The sequence below is a fragment of the Mirounga leonina genome, unplaced genomic scaffold, assembly GCF_011800145.1.
Source record: "Mirounga leonina isolate KUSES-001 unplaced genomic scaffold, KU_Mleo_1.0 Mir_129, whole genome shotgun sequence".
NCBI classification, from domain to species: domain Eukaryota; kingdom Metazoa; phylum Chordata; class Mammalia; order Carnivora; family Phocidae; genus Mirounga; species Mirounga leonina.
In genome coordinates, this window is record NW_023270323.1 from 78,076,220 (window position 1) to 78,092,286 (window position 16,067).

At 53.7% G+C, this 16,067-nt stretch overlaps 1 protein-coding gene across 5 annotated transcripts in view; it reads right to left on the reverse strand.

Moving 5' to 3' along the window:
• Positions 1 to 16,067, reverse strand: part of AFAP1 (actin filament associated protein 1) — a 139,298-nt gene that overhangs the window by 55,159 nt on the left and 68,072 nt on the right. For all 5 annotated transcript variants that reach the window (XM_035005359.1, XM_035005360.1, XM_035005361.1 and 2 more), the window contains exons 6-7: positions 11,288 to 11,396; positions 2,578 to 2,789 (exon numbers count right to left, since the gene is read on the reverse strand). In XM_035005359.1, the coding sequence (XP_034861250.1) occupies positions 2,578 to 2,789; positions 11,288 to 11,396 (321 nt within the window). The remainder of the gene's footprint in view (positions 1 to 2,577; positions 2,790 to 11,287; positions 11,397 to 16,067) is intronic.

The window sequence follows — 16,067 nt, forward strand, 5'->3', positions numbered from 1 at the left end:
CTCAGGGTGCAGACATCTGGGTCCTGGCTCTTCTACGAATTTAATCTGGCTCCTGGGAATTCTCTCCAGCTTGCTGAGCCTGTTTCCTCATTTGTAAAATGAACTATTGCTGTGATCATCATGACTTTATTGAGTCACACTAAATGATTAGTTACACCTGCTACCAAGTACGGAATGTCAACATCCGTAGGTGTTTCACACTTTCACTTGATGGCCACAGTTGTCCATTTTGCAGATGAGGAAACTGAGGCTCAATCGGTTATGTGGCTTGCCCAAAGTCAGACGTGTGAAAAGCAGTCGCCCCCAGCCCCAGAGGGTTTGAGCACACAGCCAGCTCTCTCCACTGGGCGCCATCTACTGAGGAGGGAGGGAAGGAAGAGACGCCTGTTTTCAGGGGTGACTTCCAGAGTCCTCTCCTATTTTAAAGTTCTAAAACCTTGGCTCCTGAGTGCCACATGAACATATCCACGTTTTACAAAAATCCAAGTGATGGTTGCCCTGTCTGAAATGGAAGGAAAAAACACACACCAAAACCAACTAACCCCAGATGGCTATGAACATTCACGTTTGGCAGTTTTTTGGATTCTAAGTGCAAGAAAAAAACAGAATAGGAAAAAAAGGAAACTAACAGTACAGTGGATGGAGTAAGACAGGAAATGCCTCAAAATGGGTCTGTCACCAGCCCTACATTAAAGTGCAGGCTGAACATCCTTGCCTTCGGACTCCGAGGGGAGTGGACTCTCAGACAGAGGGGGCAGCATGCGCCCTGAGAGCCAGGCCTGTGGGAGAGAGGCGCATGAAGAAGCTGAGCTGCTGGCCTCGGGGGAGCCCATGCATCTCTGGAGCTGGAAGGCGCTGGCAGGGTTGTCCTGATGCAGACCCCGGGTGAGGGAGTGTGACCTGGCGAACTGTCCTGATGGGTGTTCTGGCCCATCACTGTGTCCATCGCAGGACCGCGGGGGCCTGGAAGGGCACAGACGCCAGACGTGTACCCAAAAAGCCTCGGATGGTGGTGCCCACGGGAAGACAGGCTGGGAACATGTAGGCAAGAGCCTGGCTTTTGGTTTTCCGTTTACAGTTTTCTGTGCTGTTCAAATTTGGAAAGCATTTATTTTTTTAACACTGTTAATTTTTTCTCAGTGTTAACCGGGGTCATCTGGGCAACTGGATCTTTGGGGATTTTTGAAAGAAAAAAGCTTCATAATAAAAATAATTAACTCTGATTCTGCATTTTATCAAAGACAGTGTTTTCACATGGTTTTCCATTCATTTCTTCTGAAATGTTTACCACTACTCTAAATGATAGGTGTTTTCATCCCGGTTTTGAAGACAGGATTCCCAGAAATCCGGAAGGAGATGGAAGGAATGAGAGGGGCGGGGCGGGGAGAGGGTGGAGGAGGACTGTGGGGGAGGGGGGAGGGGAGGGACGCTGATCCCACCACAAACCCACAGGTGTCCTGCCCCGTTCCAGAACTCCTCTTGTACCTGAGAGCCCACTGCAGGTTGTTACAGCATTTCCATAACACACCCACATCTTGCAGCCATTATGTCAGACTGTAAATAAGGACCACATTAGTCCTTTTCATCTTTTTTTTTCTCATTCTTTACTTTAAAATTCTCCCATGGCATCATTTTTTGGAATATTCTAAATTTGGGAGATTTTCAGGCCACACATGTGGAAAAAATATGTATTCTCACTGTTTAAAACATTTTTTTTTGAAAACCATTAATTTAAAACATCCTAAGACTCTAGTAAAAGAACATTCCCAAAACTCACAGATGAAAGAATAGGGTTACCTGCTCCACTAAAGAGGGATACACAGAATCATAAACTCTCCTGGGTCTGTTTTAATGATATCATTCCATGATTTTCCCCCCAAAGTTAGCTTGAAGGAAAAACAACATGCAGAAATGCGCTCTGAAATTCATCATCCCAATAATCAACCAGGGATTCTAAAGCAGGCAGGACTGAAGGAGGGAGGAGGGAGCATCACACGTGCTCAAGGGCTCCGGCTTCCTAACGGGGTCCCTTGTGGAAAGGACAGCACAGCAGAAGGCCCGCCTGTCCCTGCACCCCGCGGCTCTGCTACTTAGTCCATCCTCCTATTCAGCCCCTCGGATTAAACAAAAAAAGAATCTGCCTCTAGCTTTCCAAAAGAATTTCCTTTCCTGGACACTCTTCTCCCCGACCGCGGCTGGCCTGCCCGCCCCACCGATGACCTGGCTTTGAGGAATTCACTGACTCACTACAAATGAGAACATCCATCCTGCGACTTCTGGCAAGTTAAAGCCTGTGTATGTCCACCACCACTGCAGACACTGGCCCGGGATAGGAAGGACTCTGCCTGCTGGTCACTGCAGGGACCAAAACCAAGGGCATTCGAGGCTCAGCAAGCACCTGCGCTCACCGCTTGGGCACCTGGCCGCGGGGAGCTCCGTGTCAGGCTGTGCTGAGGCCGGAGTGCCTCCCCTTCCCACCAGCTGATGCCCGCCCTGCCTGAGTGTCGGTCCCACCCGTGAGGCTGCCCGCAGATCCCACCGACCACACACAAGCACGACACGCCCCCCACGCGTTACCAGCAGCTTGGTGTCCTTGACGACACAGAGTAGCTTGCTCCACTGCCCGAAGCGCTTCTTCCTCAGCAGGAAGGCACAGATCTTGGCGTCCTTCACCAGGTCCATGGAGGCCTCCTCGGACGGCCACTGGTGCCGTGTCTTCTTGCCCTTTCCGTCCTCCTCCTCCTCATCGTACGACTCGTAAGAGCTACTCATTGCATCCGAGTCATAATCTGTCAGAAGTAAGGAAAGAAGTAAAGGTAAAGGGCCTGCCTGCACACACCTGACCTGAAAGCCTACCTGTGGGCTCAGGAGCGCGTTCGTTGTACCAGGAAGGGGCCTCTGCGTTCGGGGTGCTGGGGAAACGGTAATTAGTAAAAACTGGGGAAAAATAACCATGACAGGCAGTTCAAAGTAACGCCAAGTTCTAACTGAAGTGTCTTAGAATTTTCTCTGTGAGAACCAGTCCTCGACTGTTCAGTGAGCGCTGGGCTATCTGCAGACCCCACGTCATCGGAACCTGGCCACGCCACAGCCAGCTGAGGGGACCCCAGCCAATGGGCTGCCGCCGAAGGGTGCAGCTCTCCCAAGCCACACTTCTAGGTCAAGGTCCTCTCAGGTCTGCAAGGGCCTGCCTGCGCACGTCGGCACACGCAGGCCCTCACTAACGTTCCCGACCAAGCCCAAGGCCTCCCTCTCCTCAGGGGTTCCAGAGAGGCATTTTCACCCTCCTTCTCTTTCTACAAGGCAGGCACAATTTGTATCATATTGTCTCCAGTCTCCGGAATGCAGCACATTCTCTCTCACTGCTGGGGCTCTGCGCATGCTGCCCTCCCACACAGGCTTCCTGCTCATCCCACTCAACCTCCTGCCTTTGCCTGAATAAGTGCTCTTGCCCATCAGGGTTCAATTTATGGACACCGCCTCCATGACGCCCTCCTTGAATCACCAAAGCTGGTGGCTGTGGACTTGTGTGCCCCCTAATTCACCCCAGTGAGACTATATTTGGAGACGGGACTTCTAGGAGGTAACGATGGTTCAGTGGGGTTATATGAGTGGGGTGCTAATTCAATAGGACCGGTGTCTTTATGGGAAGAGGGAGAAAGAGATGTTGCTCTCTGTCCACCACGTGAGGACATGGGGAGAAGGTGGCTGTGTGTGAGCCAGGAAGAGGCCCTCGCCACAATCTGACCAGGCCAGCACCCAGCTCGTGGATGTCCAGCCTCCAGAACGGTAAGGAAGGGTCTGGTGTTTTGCCACCAGCCTGGCACTTTGCTACGGCAGCCTGCGCCAAGGCACAGGATGAAATGCCACTCGTCTCTGCTTCCACACCACCCAACACAGCCTGCCCCACTGTGCTGTCATGGCCGTGTGTCTGTGAGCCTCCTGCGTCAGGCCGGAAGCCCCCCGAGGAAGGGGGACCATCCCAGCCCATAACAACGTACCCGGCGCGGGGCAAGAACAAGGAAGGCGGGCTGCTCGGCGAAGCTGGGCTCTACCTGCAAAGCGCTCTGGCTGATGGCTGGCACGGTCACGACGTTCCAGCAACACCAGGGGCTGCCCATGATTTTAATTTCATCCCTGTTGGATGATACGCTCCTTGAGACGGGGTCTGACTCATCTCTGCCTCCTCCTCAACCCCCAGTCGCATCAGGAATACACTCACTTCTCAAGATAGGGTTGAGCGATGAAGACCTATGTGATGCATGACCGAGAAAGGGAAAGCACGGCTGAAGCCGCCAGCTACACAGTGGAGTAGAGACGCAGCAACAGCTGACCTCACGCAGAACCTCACTCCCTGGGAACCGGAGTATGATCCGTACTCGGTAGTCACACCTACATTTCCATGACGCCAGGAAGAATCATTACCAAGAGGGGGCACGGAGGACTAGGGTTCAGGCTGAGTTTTCAATCATGACGAAGCAGTGTGGGACGGGTTTTCAGCAAGAGCCGAAGCGGACAGACAGCACTGCGAACGGGCGGAGCCCTGGGGCGTGGGCTGGTGGCCAGGAGGTCCCTGCAGAGCGCTGCCCAGGACGTGCCCAGAAGACCGTGTGGGGGGCCAACTCCAGGCCTGGGAAAGGCCCGGCCTAGACTGCCGTGGACAGTGCACGGGACGGAACCGTCCGTTCCTGCGGGTGCATTGATACACAGCCGACCACCCGCAGTCAGGCTTCCTTCTCGAGCCCACATCCCCCCACCCGCACACACCACCGCCACCCCGTTTTACAGGCTACTTAAAGTCAGTTCTAATTAGAGTCAGATAAAACGATCTGTTCAGTTCTCTGATGGCAGGAACCACACCTCTAGCGCTCAGCGCTCACTGGTGGCTAAGTGGATGTGACGCTGAGGGCAGAGACGGGGAACCTCTCAGCCGCTGGAGAAGCTCTCCCAGTCTGGGCTGGAGGGGCCGACACGTACCAGGGAGTGCGGTGTAGGCCGCGGGAGATGGGCTGCAGGGGCCAGCACACGTGGGACAGGGAACACTCCAGATAACACTTGATCTAGATCTTTCGTGAGTCATTGCCAACCAGACAGTAAAGTCTAGAGGCACACGATGAGCAAAAGCACTGAAAAACATCAAACATTTAGAGAACACAGTAGCATTTTCATTTTCCAGTAGCATTTTGGTGCTTGCCACAGATGATAAGTTAGTGGTTACATCCGTGGGGAGGGGACTGTGACAAGGAAGCGGCCCACGGGGGGCTTCCAGGGCGGACGTGTTCTATTCCTGACCAGATGGTGCTTACATAGATGCTCCACGTTATAAGTCAGTAAGTCTGCGTTCATATTTTGAGTACTTTTTGGTAAATACATTACGTTTCACAATAAAAGGGTTTTAAAAGTTTAGCGTGGCTAGAATGTAGCTCACGTGGTGGGAAGAGGCAGGCGGCCAGACTTCAAGAGCGCATGCCGCTCGGAGACCCAGTGCAATCTAAGGTCTCAGAAGGGCGATGTGCAAACTCAGATTTTCATTTTAGGAAGGTTTTGAAGGACCATGAATCCCTCGGTGCTTAGCTTATTTTCTAGAGCATCGAATCCAGTAAACATTTAGCTAACACATGCGCAAAAGCATTAATAAACAGTTGTAACTGGAAGAAATACCTTTGATTTCATTCATTCAGCACATATTTATTGAGGGCTTACTATGAGTTGGGCAATCTTTTTCACGCTTACACAGCTGGCCTGGAACACAGGTTTGAACTGCATGGGTCCACTTAGAAGCAGATTTCTTTTCAATAAATACAGGACAGTATTTAACTGCGTTAGTAACATTTTCATTTCTCTAGTTTGTTTTACTGTAAGAATACGGTGCAGGATACACAGGACATATAAGGGATGTGTCAACAGACTATCTGTGTCATCAGTAAGCTTCCAGTCGGCAGGAGGCGATTAGTAGCTAGGGTTTTGCAGAGTCCAAGTGACACATGGATTTCTGACTGTGCGGAGCGTCAGGGCCCGACCCCGTGGTGCTCCAGGGTCAGCCGTACTTCGATGCCAGGTGCCACCGATAAAGTTGTGAAAAGACCAGGCCTGCTTCACCTTCACAAAGGCCTTTGACACCCACGCTCTCGCGGGTCCTCGCAGCCAGAGACAAGCGTGCGTCAGTACGGTGGTCCCGCCTTATCCGCGGTTCCACTTTCCGCGGATTCAGTTACTTGCAGTCAACGGGTGTCCAGAAACAGGAGATCCTCCTGCTACGTAACATCAGGACATCAGCGGGACCCTGACGTTGCGTCGCACGCCCACGCCACTCAGCCCCGGCATCTGCTCAAGCGGGCCCTTTACCACGTTACGTCATGGCAGGAAGAAGGGTGAGTGTGGGACACAGTAAGACGTTTTGAGCGAGCGAGGCCACCAGTGCGTCCCTCGACTCTGCTACTTTTGTGACAGTGTATTGTTACACGTGTCCTACTGTGGCCCATATTCTCCTGTGCCTCACTTAGAAATTCTACTCCATCCCAAGGTGTGTGAATAGGGAGAAACACGGCACATAGGGGTTGGGCTCTGTGCACAGCTTCTGGTATCCACTGGGGGTCCTGGAACGTGTCCCGGAGGAGGAGGAGGACGGCTGACAGAGCCCCTGGCATGTCCTAGCATCCCGTGTAGACGTCCACACTTCTTACAGAACAAGGAAGCAAAGCAAAGAGCCAGCAAGAGATCTGTGTGCATCTGTGTGTTTATGGGATGTTGCTGGTTTGGAAACGTTCTTCACACCAGACACTTTTCTGCGGGCAGTTCTGACGGAACTGAAGAACATTCCAATAAATGATGACTTTCAACTATAAAACATTACAATGTGTATTTTAGACACATACCCTTCCCCATGAAATCACAACTTGCATTTCAACCAACTGACCTTGAGGAGGGAGAGGATGAGGAGAGAGGGCAATCAGAAAACTGAAAATAACATGAAATGTAGGTCGGAACCCAAAGCCCCAACAAGATTTGTAGTGACGGTGTCGCCGACCCAGCCCGGCTGGAAGCGGCTACCCAGAATTCCCTGGCCGGTATGGCCGGGTGAGGTCAGCAGCGGGGAGCGCTGCAGAGAGAGAGACTGGACAGCGGCAGCTGCCACGCCCGAAGGTCGCTGGGGGGCGCCGGGTGCTGCTGGGGCTCAGGCATGTGTCGTGGTGTGTCAGCCGCCCTGCCGCTAGGCCCCCTCCTTGGGCGGCGCAGATCCCTACAGGCACCTGCACCGCAGCCAAGAGCACCAGAATCTTCTGTGTTGCCGAGTGTGTGTGTGTGTGTGTGTGTGTGTGAGGGGGTCACGGACAGATGGGGTGCAGTTTGTCCTTGTGGATGCAGCTCCCTCGGCCTCTAACAGCTGCCATGACTACGTGAGGTCCAGCCCCTACAACAAACCTTCTGTTCCACATCACAGTGGCTCCGTGTCTCTGATCACACCCTGTTCTCGGTGGTATCGGAAGCCCATGGCAGCAGGCTCCTCGGGGGAAGCTCAGCACAGAGCTTCAGGATTTCAGAGCCCAGCTACATAAACCTCCGGAAACAATTATTTTACCCTGAGAAACTGCTTTTGGCTCTCTGACACCCAGCAGCATCTAAATGCTTGGTCGGGCACCTCAGCTGCCCAATGCGGGCTCTCGGTCACCTGGCCCACCGCAGAGCATCTAAGCAGTCTGCATCCGTCGGGCCCATACGCTGTAAGTAACAGGTGCGAGCTAGTGGTTCAAGTGCACGTGTCCCCGTGCCTGCTACATGGGCTCCTTCTCCCAGCACGGACTCCTCCGCATGGCCTGACGGTTTGGTTGGATGGTCAAGACTGGGGGGGGGAACTGGCAGCAAGCAGGGACTGCAGAAGGGACTGTGAACGGACCTCCCAGATGGGCTCAGAAAGTCAAGAGTAACACACCAGGTGAGCGCTTAGCAAAGCCTCAGCAGATTTTCACAATCAGGTACATAATGCGGCCCATTACACAGATGTCCGGCAGCCTCTTTCCCCAGACTTCCCGTCCAAATGGACTCCCGTACAAGGGGCTGGCGCAGGGATGGACCTCCAGTTGGCAGGATAGTCTGACTCCTGGCCCTTCTCAGTGTCCTGCCCGCACACGACATTGTCCCCTGGGGTGTCAGCCCACCACCTAGTAACTGCACCACCTCCGTCATGGGAGGGGCAGCAGGGCATTCACCTTCCCTGTCCCAATGCTCCTGCCAAAAGCACCATCCACAGTCTTGCAGAATGCCTTATTCACCAGCATGGGATCCCGCAGCATGGCTTCTGATCAGAGAACTCACGTTACAGCAAGTGAAGTCCACACCCTGGGTCGTGCTCATGAGAGTCACAGGTCTTGCCGTGTCCCCACCACCGGAAGCAGCTGACCCAACAGACCAGTGGAATGTCTTTTGAATATTCAGTTCCAGGACCAGCTTGATTGGCCACCCCTGGGAGACTGGGGTTGCTATCTTCCAGAATACCTTCTAGCAGAATCTGCTCTGCCCCAGTGGGGCTCTTTTCCCTAGATTGGGGCTCACAGGTCTGGGAACCCAGGGCTGAAAATGGTAGTGGCTCCTCTCACTGTTACCCCAGGGACCCACTGACAAAATTTCTGCCTCAGGCCCCCAAGTCTTAGTTTCTAAGGGCAGAATATTCCCTCCAAAGGACACGGTCATCGCTCTATTAACTCGGGAGCGGGGTCAACAGGCAAAGAGGGGGTTAACGGCAGTGGCTGCAGTGACCAGTCATGGCCACACCAGATGGGAGGAGGAGGTCCCTGGGGTGGCTCTCAGTACTCGCATGCCCCATGAGTGAACCATCCAGTGCAGCCAGACCTTTCAGGAAGGAAAGATGAGTCATCTCACCGGGTGATCGACCAAGGTGCTTGCCGAGGGAATGGGAGCATGAAGTTGTAAATACACGGTATAACCATTGGCTGGTTGTAGAAATGAGGACGGGACTCGTTACGCATCTTCCCTGTTATCTGCGTGTGTATAAACAAGTTCCCCTCCTCCCCTCTCCCATTCCCTACCACCCAACCGCAGGGGGCCGTGGATCTCCACGTCGAAGCTACAGGCTCTCCAAGGGGAGAGTAGGGCTCCGCTGGAAGAGAATGGGTGTCACCCCAAAGTCGACAAAGGGACTCTGTATCCCCTGGGGCAGTTAGGGGGTTTTCCATGATACAGGCGAGAGTGGAATCACGTTAACCTGCGCTGTGATTCTGCTCTTGTCTTTACTTGGAAATTCAGTGCGGTTAAGAGGGGCGCACTCGGCCGCCAAATGGACACAGGAGAGACGGTGGCAGCTTTACCCCGGAGCAACTCGGCACGGCTGGAATTACATTTCCCCACGTTCCCTTCCATGGATGACTCTGGGTTAGGGCTGGCCACAGAGAGATCCGGAGCAATCTGGAAGGCGGGACGGAAGCAGCCGCCAGCACGTGCTGAAGGTTGGTGCAGGTACCAGGCACTCCTGCGGCTCACAACCGCCGTTGCCGGGTGGCCGGCCCTCTGCTGGGCCCGCAGCCCCTGCAGGTCCCCCCCGCACCGCCCCCCGGCATCTGAGGCCCGGCCAGGAGCGTGCAGCTCTGCTGAGGCTCTGCATCTCCCCCCGACGGCCAGCCCTGCTCCACAGCCTCCTCCACCGGTTTCCACGGCTGCATCAGGTCTTCTTATCATGGACCCTTCATTCCTCTGCTAGAACCACACCTGACACAGGGTTCGACAGAGCTGTCGCCGAGGCCCTGAGTAACCCATCTGGAAGTCGGCTCCCGGCATTGTGCCTTGGGAGGACGGCGAGGCCCCCACCGCCCACTGCTCACCCACAGACGCCTGACTGAGGGAGCCTTGGCGTGTTATCCCCGCTGACTCGCTGCCCCGAGCCTGCATCCTTCTGTTACCCTCTCCTCTGGACTTGGTTCAACAAAAGCTGCCCACCTGTTGGCAACTATGGGTGGCTTCTCTGAAGAACAGGACAGAACACATCACTGAGGTGAGGCTTCTCAGACTGAAAACGGCCTCTGGCCCCCAGTCAAAGGAAATTACTCTCAGTCTCCAGCTTTGCAAGTGTGTGGGTGGGAGTGGAAGGACAGTGGGAGCAGGCTGGAGCCGGACAGCCCCAGTGCTGGGAAATACCCTCGTGGACAAGCCGGTTTTCCCAGACTCGCTGCTGAGAAGGAAAGGAAGCCAGTGAGGTTCTGAATTACACCGAGCCGCTTCAGGTTTGGTGTTCTCTGATTAATCTCCTGACTTCTGGAAATGGTGGCCACTTAGAAATTGCCTGAGTGCATTTTCCATGGATGGTTTTTAAATAACAGAGAAACTAAAACACTTGACTTCGAGACCTCGAAACCCAGCACATCCTAACCCCTGTTACCAGAACCGTCCCTTTCCTTCTCCGAATGCGACTGCTCCGGAGGCTGAGCAAACAGGCCCCTGTCGTCGAGGGGCCCCCGTCCGGCTTACATGCAGAAAGCACTCGCAGGGAGGCCCTCTGGGGACACACCTGTCAGCTGCCGGGGAAGACAGACGCAGAGACGGCGGGCGACAGGAGGACAGCCCTGGGAGCTGGTGTGCACTTCCGTCAGAAGACACATGATGGGCCACCGCGTGCCATGAATATTAATGTGCCCAAAGCCTCGTGACTAAAACGACCAATCCCCAACTTTCCGTTTTATCTTTTATGAGAAAAGCAAGGATCCCTTGTCCACAGGGACTCGGACACCCTCCCTCCACTGCATTTGGAGACACAGCTCCCCGCCTGACAGAGCATCGAGGGAGGAATGAAGCCGGTGATCCAAAACCAAACCGCAGAGGTGCTTGTGAGGGAAGACCAGAGCCGGGCCAGGACAACTCTAGCTCGGCAGGAAGGTTCTAGTAGAACCCATATGAAAGCAAGAAGAGACAGACGGGCTGGTTTTGTACCCTCCTTTAGCCTTCTTGGCACAGGAAAGCAGCCTTGGGGGGCCACACCCCAGGCAAGGGGCACCACAAACACATGCCACACAAGTCTCTGCCTTGTGACCAAAGGGGACACATTTCACTGAGACCCACGACCCACAGCAACAAGGTCGCACCTGGTGTGAATCAGAGAAAGACAACCATCTTGAGTTCCCAAAGGCACTGCGGGCTTTCGGAGCCCCTTCTCTGTTCACCCCTTCGGGGTCAGCACTGCCTGAGCGCCACACGTCCCCGGTGTCTGATGCCACCCTGATTCCCCTCCACACAGTCCAGCACTTCAGGAGGCCGGCGAGGACCAGGAAGACCTGACACTTACTTGATGTGATGTATTCTGGAGCTTTCCCAGGGCTCAGCGGCACGGCTTCCTCGTAGTAGCCTTCCGGGAGAGATGATGTCGGTAGCGGCGGTGGCCCACTGTCAGGTGGCTGAGGAGAAGAAGGAAGAAACGCCACAGAGCTCAGAGCCATGACTAGAAAATTCTGCAGTTTGAACTAGCAGGTGCTGACCAGCATTATCCATTTTCCTTTGTAAAGTCCACGGCAAAAGAGAGCCCTGACCCATGGAGAGGTTCTGAGTTCTGTTCCTGACTGATCTCCTCTGCTTCCTTGCCCACGTCCACCCCCAGCCCGGCCGTGGCTGCATGCCACTCAGTCCACACCAGCTCGCCGGTGGCCAGCAGCCGTGAGCGCCCCGGCATGGCCTGCTTCTGGGGCAGGGGCTAACTCACAGCCCTCTCTCGGGCCCTGCCCAGAGCTGAGATGGGGGTCTCCCTCCTCTGTCCTCCACCCTGCTGACCCTCCCGCATCCCCTGGACCCACACCCCTGCATGGGGGCTCTGGGGTACGGGAACCATCCAGATTCCCTGATGTTGCACCACGTAAGCAGCGGCTGGATAAAGGATCGTGGCTTGTCCGCAATCTCACCATACTCCCAACGTAGCCAGGGACACTTTTCAAAACTTACAAAGAAAATCCCCTCTGAGCTACTCTCTAAAAGAAACTTGTGCCAAGAAGGAATCTGCTTGTGGCAAAAACCAAACACATCACAGTTTCCTGTCGGACTCTGGGACTGAGGCACTCGGGTTTGGAAGCCATGACTGAGAACACACAAGAGTCGGCAGGACTGTCCAAATGTGAAGCCCCCTCTCCTCTCACTAGTGCACGCTGACCTCTTGTCCCATGGACACCTAGGAGCCTGCTGCCCCTATCACTCTCTGGCCCTCATGCCAACAGCAGGGTTAGAAGGGAAGGGCAAGGAAAGCCAGCATTTGCCAAACACCTGTTACCTGCCTGGCATTCTACTAAGCACTTCTGCATTGGCCCCAGGTGGCGTCAGGCACCCCCCTCAGGAATCCTGCACGGTAGACATCACCTTACCTTATATGTCACAGACACAGAGTGTGAGGCTCGGGGTCTGCAACAGCCTCCTCGAAATCGGGGGCTAGTAAATGACAGAGCTGGCTTCTCCAGCACCAGGTCTGTCCACTAAAGCCCTCTTTTTGCTCATATTTGCCCCCTTCCTTTTGTAACTAGCTCACACAACCTATGTTCTATACACAAATTGGAAAGACGTCACTGAGAACGGAACAGAACAGCAACCCCAACCTGAAGATCTACCAAGTTCTGTTTCCAAGCAGAACACTGTTCCAAAGAAATCAGAAGGATTTATACCCACATAAACTCTCTAGGATGTGAAACAACTCAGCTCCGAATCCAAGAAGCCCTTTGTGAATGACTAACCACCCTCTGTGCATCCAACCCACTCCTTCCTCCCGCCAGATGAAGGGTCATTTACACAATTTTCCTCCATCTGCTGGAGCCCAGTTATCTCCCCTCCGCCCCCAGGCCTGTGCCCCGGGCTAAATAACCCCGGCCCCTCGCACGCCTTCCACCAGGCTGCCTTCCCGACTATCGTCCTTCTGTGGTCGAACTCTGGACGGTACCCAGCTCCTTCATATCCTCCCGAAGAGGCAGTGCTTAAAACGGAACCTGATACATGGTGCTCGGCCCCAGGCAAGGTCTGAACAGGAGGCCGTGCCCGGGTTAAAATCTCTGCTTGTTGCTTTTGGAAAAGAGCTGCTCGATTCACCGAGCGTCTTTATTCATGAAACAGAGAGTGCTTCCGCTTCCTCCTGGTATGTCGGAACAGTCCAATTATTCCTGTCCTGGGAAAGCATTACGAATCGCTGAATCAGACAGATGCTTGTGAACTAGCACAAACCCCCTTCCTAGGGCTACGGGAAAAGCCAAGGTGCACCGGGGGAGGCACCCATACCCAGCGGATTGGCTCTGGGGCCCTGCTGGTGGCCGTGCGTTTGGGGCAGCTTTTCAACAGGTACGCCCTTAGATCCAGTAAGTCTACTTCTGGAAACACAAGCCGAGAGGGCAAATGGTCAGGTGAGCAAAAACATACACAGATGTTCAATAAAAGATGGTTTAGCAAAATCTAAAAACAATCTAAATCTTCACTGAGAGAAGAAGGTGTGCGGACTCCTTCACGTGCAGAGGCTGGAAAGGACAGTGCTTCCGCATTGTCGTCGTTTGCGGGAAAACCCTCCACCAGACACCGTTAAGTGAGGGAAAATGGGTACGCTAGGAGCCCTTGATATAACTGTGTGTGTTTAGGCTCAAAGACAGGAGGTCATCCAGCAAAACATTAACAAGAGGTTGCATATCCCTATGGCTTGGCTCTTCTGCATGATACTTGTCATTTCTAAAATTTTAAAAATTTATCATTTTTAAAATCAGAAAAAAATTAAACTATTTTTGCTTTGAAGTAATATCCCTCAAAAACGAATTCTTTTTTTTTTAATAGATTTTAATTTTTATTTATTTGCCAGACAGAGAGACAGAGTGCATGTGCACAAGCAGGGAGCCCGATGCGGGGCTCGATCCCAGAACCCTGGGATCATGACATGAGCCAAAGGCAGACGCTTAACGACTGAGCCACCCAGGCATCTCTCAAAAAGGAATTTTTATAGAGGAACACCTTCTCTCTCCAAAAGAGACCCACACTCCACTCCCAAATACCACTTACCCTTGAAATTCTGGGTTTTAGATATTTAAGCAGAGGAATTGCAGCTTGTTAAAGGCAAGTGGGGGGCAGGCTAAAAAAAGGTCCCCGAACTGTTAGTACCATTTCTTTCAGGGGAGAAACTTCTTTCAGAGCCTTTCCAATAGGTAAGAATTCACTGAAATCACCATTAACAGGAATTTTTAAAAGTACAAAGCAGGGAAGACAGATTTCCAAAAGGGATCATGGAAAACCAGAGAAAGCAGAGGACAGGCAGGAAGCAAGAGTGTAGCATGAAGAGGTGAAGCTCGATTCCCCCCACACGCTCGCTCCGTGCGGGGCCAGTGCCGTCCTGGGCGGAGTGACCTCCCCGTAACTCTGGGCCCCGATGTCCTAACTGGTGAAGAGGGCGCCTCTGATGTCCATCCCAGCTCTGAGATTCTCGTTCTGCTCTTCTTATCAAGTTGCTGCTCAGCAGGCCACAACGCCAACTTGACCAGTCTTGAGACCTTAGCGAGAGCTGATGTTGGGGCCTCGTTAAACGGTAATGACATGATCGCCATTGGCCAGGGCAGGTGCTGCAGTCTCCCTTCTCCCGATGACACTGCCCACCAGCGTGGCACCACTCCCGCTGGACTGGGCGACTCCCCCTCAACACCAGAAGACACCGAGCCTGCGCACGGAGCCTGACCGCTGTCCTGCTCTTGTCTCCCGTTTCCTGCACTGGCTCCCACAAAACACTCCAACCACCGCAGCCTCTGAGGAGACCGGAGAAGAAATGTGGGAAACCATCCTCCCCGAGGAAGGACTGCTGGTGGCCCAGCTGTGCCCTAGACATAAAAGACGGGAACGGCACAGCGCCAGTCACTAGGCAAGGTCAAATGCACCGAACACTTCTGCAGATTCTGCCGTGAGTGGAAGTAACTCTGTAGTTTAGAGACTCTTATCTGCCCTAAGGGAAGCTTCTCCTCCCAGGGGTCCACGTGTCACTAGAGAAGCCCGCACCTACAGCTGGGTAGGAACACAACCTACTGGTGTATTGCATTGGCCGTAACTGAATTCCCATCTTTTTGGAACGAAAACCCCATTGGTATTTGCCTTTGCCAATTTAAGGAGAAGCCAGACAGAGACATATTTTCCCACTGATAATAATAACTGTTATGTTTATATAATTACATGGTAGAAACATGATTATCATTGTTATTACGACTATTTGAGCAACAGAACAACAATGCCTAACGTTTACTGTTTGCCTGCCGTGTGGCAGACACCGCTCTGGGATACTTTATGGAGATTTTTCTCCTGTTCAGAAATTAACACTGAGCTGTTGGCATTTTGACTGATTTTACAAAGGAGGGAACGGAGGCCCAGGAGGTGAGAGGCCCCAACACTGTCACATGTGTGCAGAGCTGACTGGTGGAGGAGCTGGAGGTCCGCCGGAGTGGCCTGGGCACTGAGCTGGAGGCCGGGGAACTGCACGCACCGCATTTCTGTGTCACGACTGTATCCCGCAGCACCTGCTGCTGCACCTGCTGCTACATCTGCTGCTGCGCCTGCTGCATCTGCTGCTATCCCTGCTGCTGCGCCTGCTGCTACATCTGCTGCGCTTGCTGCACCTGCTGTGTCTGCTGCTGTCCCTGCTGCTGCGCCTGCTGCGTCTGCTGCACCTGCTGTGCCTGCTGCTGCACCTGCTGCTGCACCTGCTGCGCCTGCTGCTGCACCTGCTGCACCTGCTGTCCATGCTGCTGCGCCTGCTGCTGCACCTGCTGCACCTGCTACAGGAACCAACCAGCCCACTGAGCCCACTGGGTCCAACCTGAGCGCTTGCATGACAAACACCGTCATTCCCTCCTTCCCTTCAGGAAAGCGGGCATTCCTCCCGCCCTGTGCTCTTCACGGCTCCCACTCTGTCACCACGGGCATCTGTTCCTCTGCTGCTCCCCACGCCATTGCATCACGCAGCCTCTGCACCAGAATCACCAATGAACTAAGAGCCCTGATTCCAGCAGAGGAAAATATCAGCCCAGTATCAAATCACTTTCTGACCTGAATTCTGTCTATACGGTGGGCTTCCAGACTGTTGT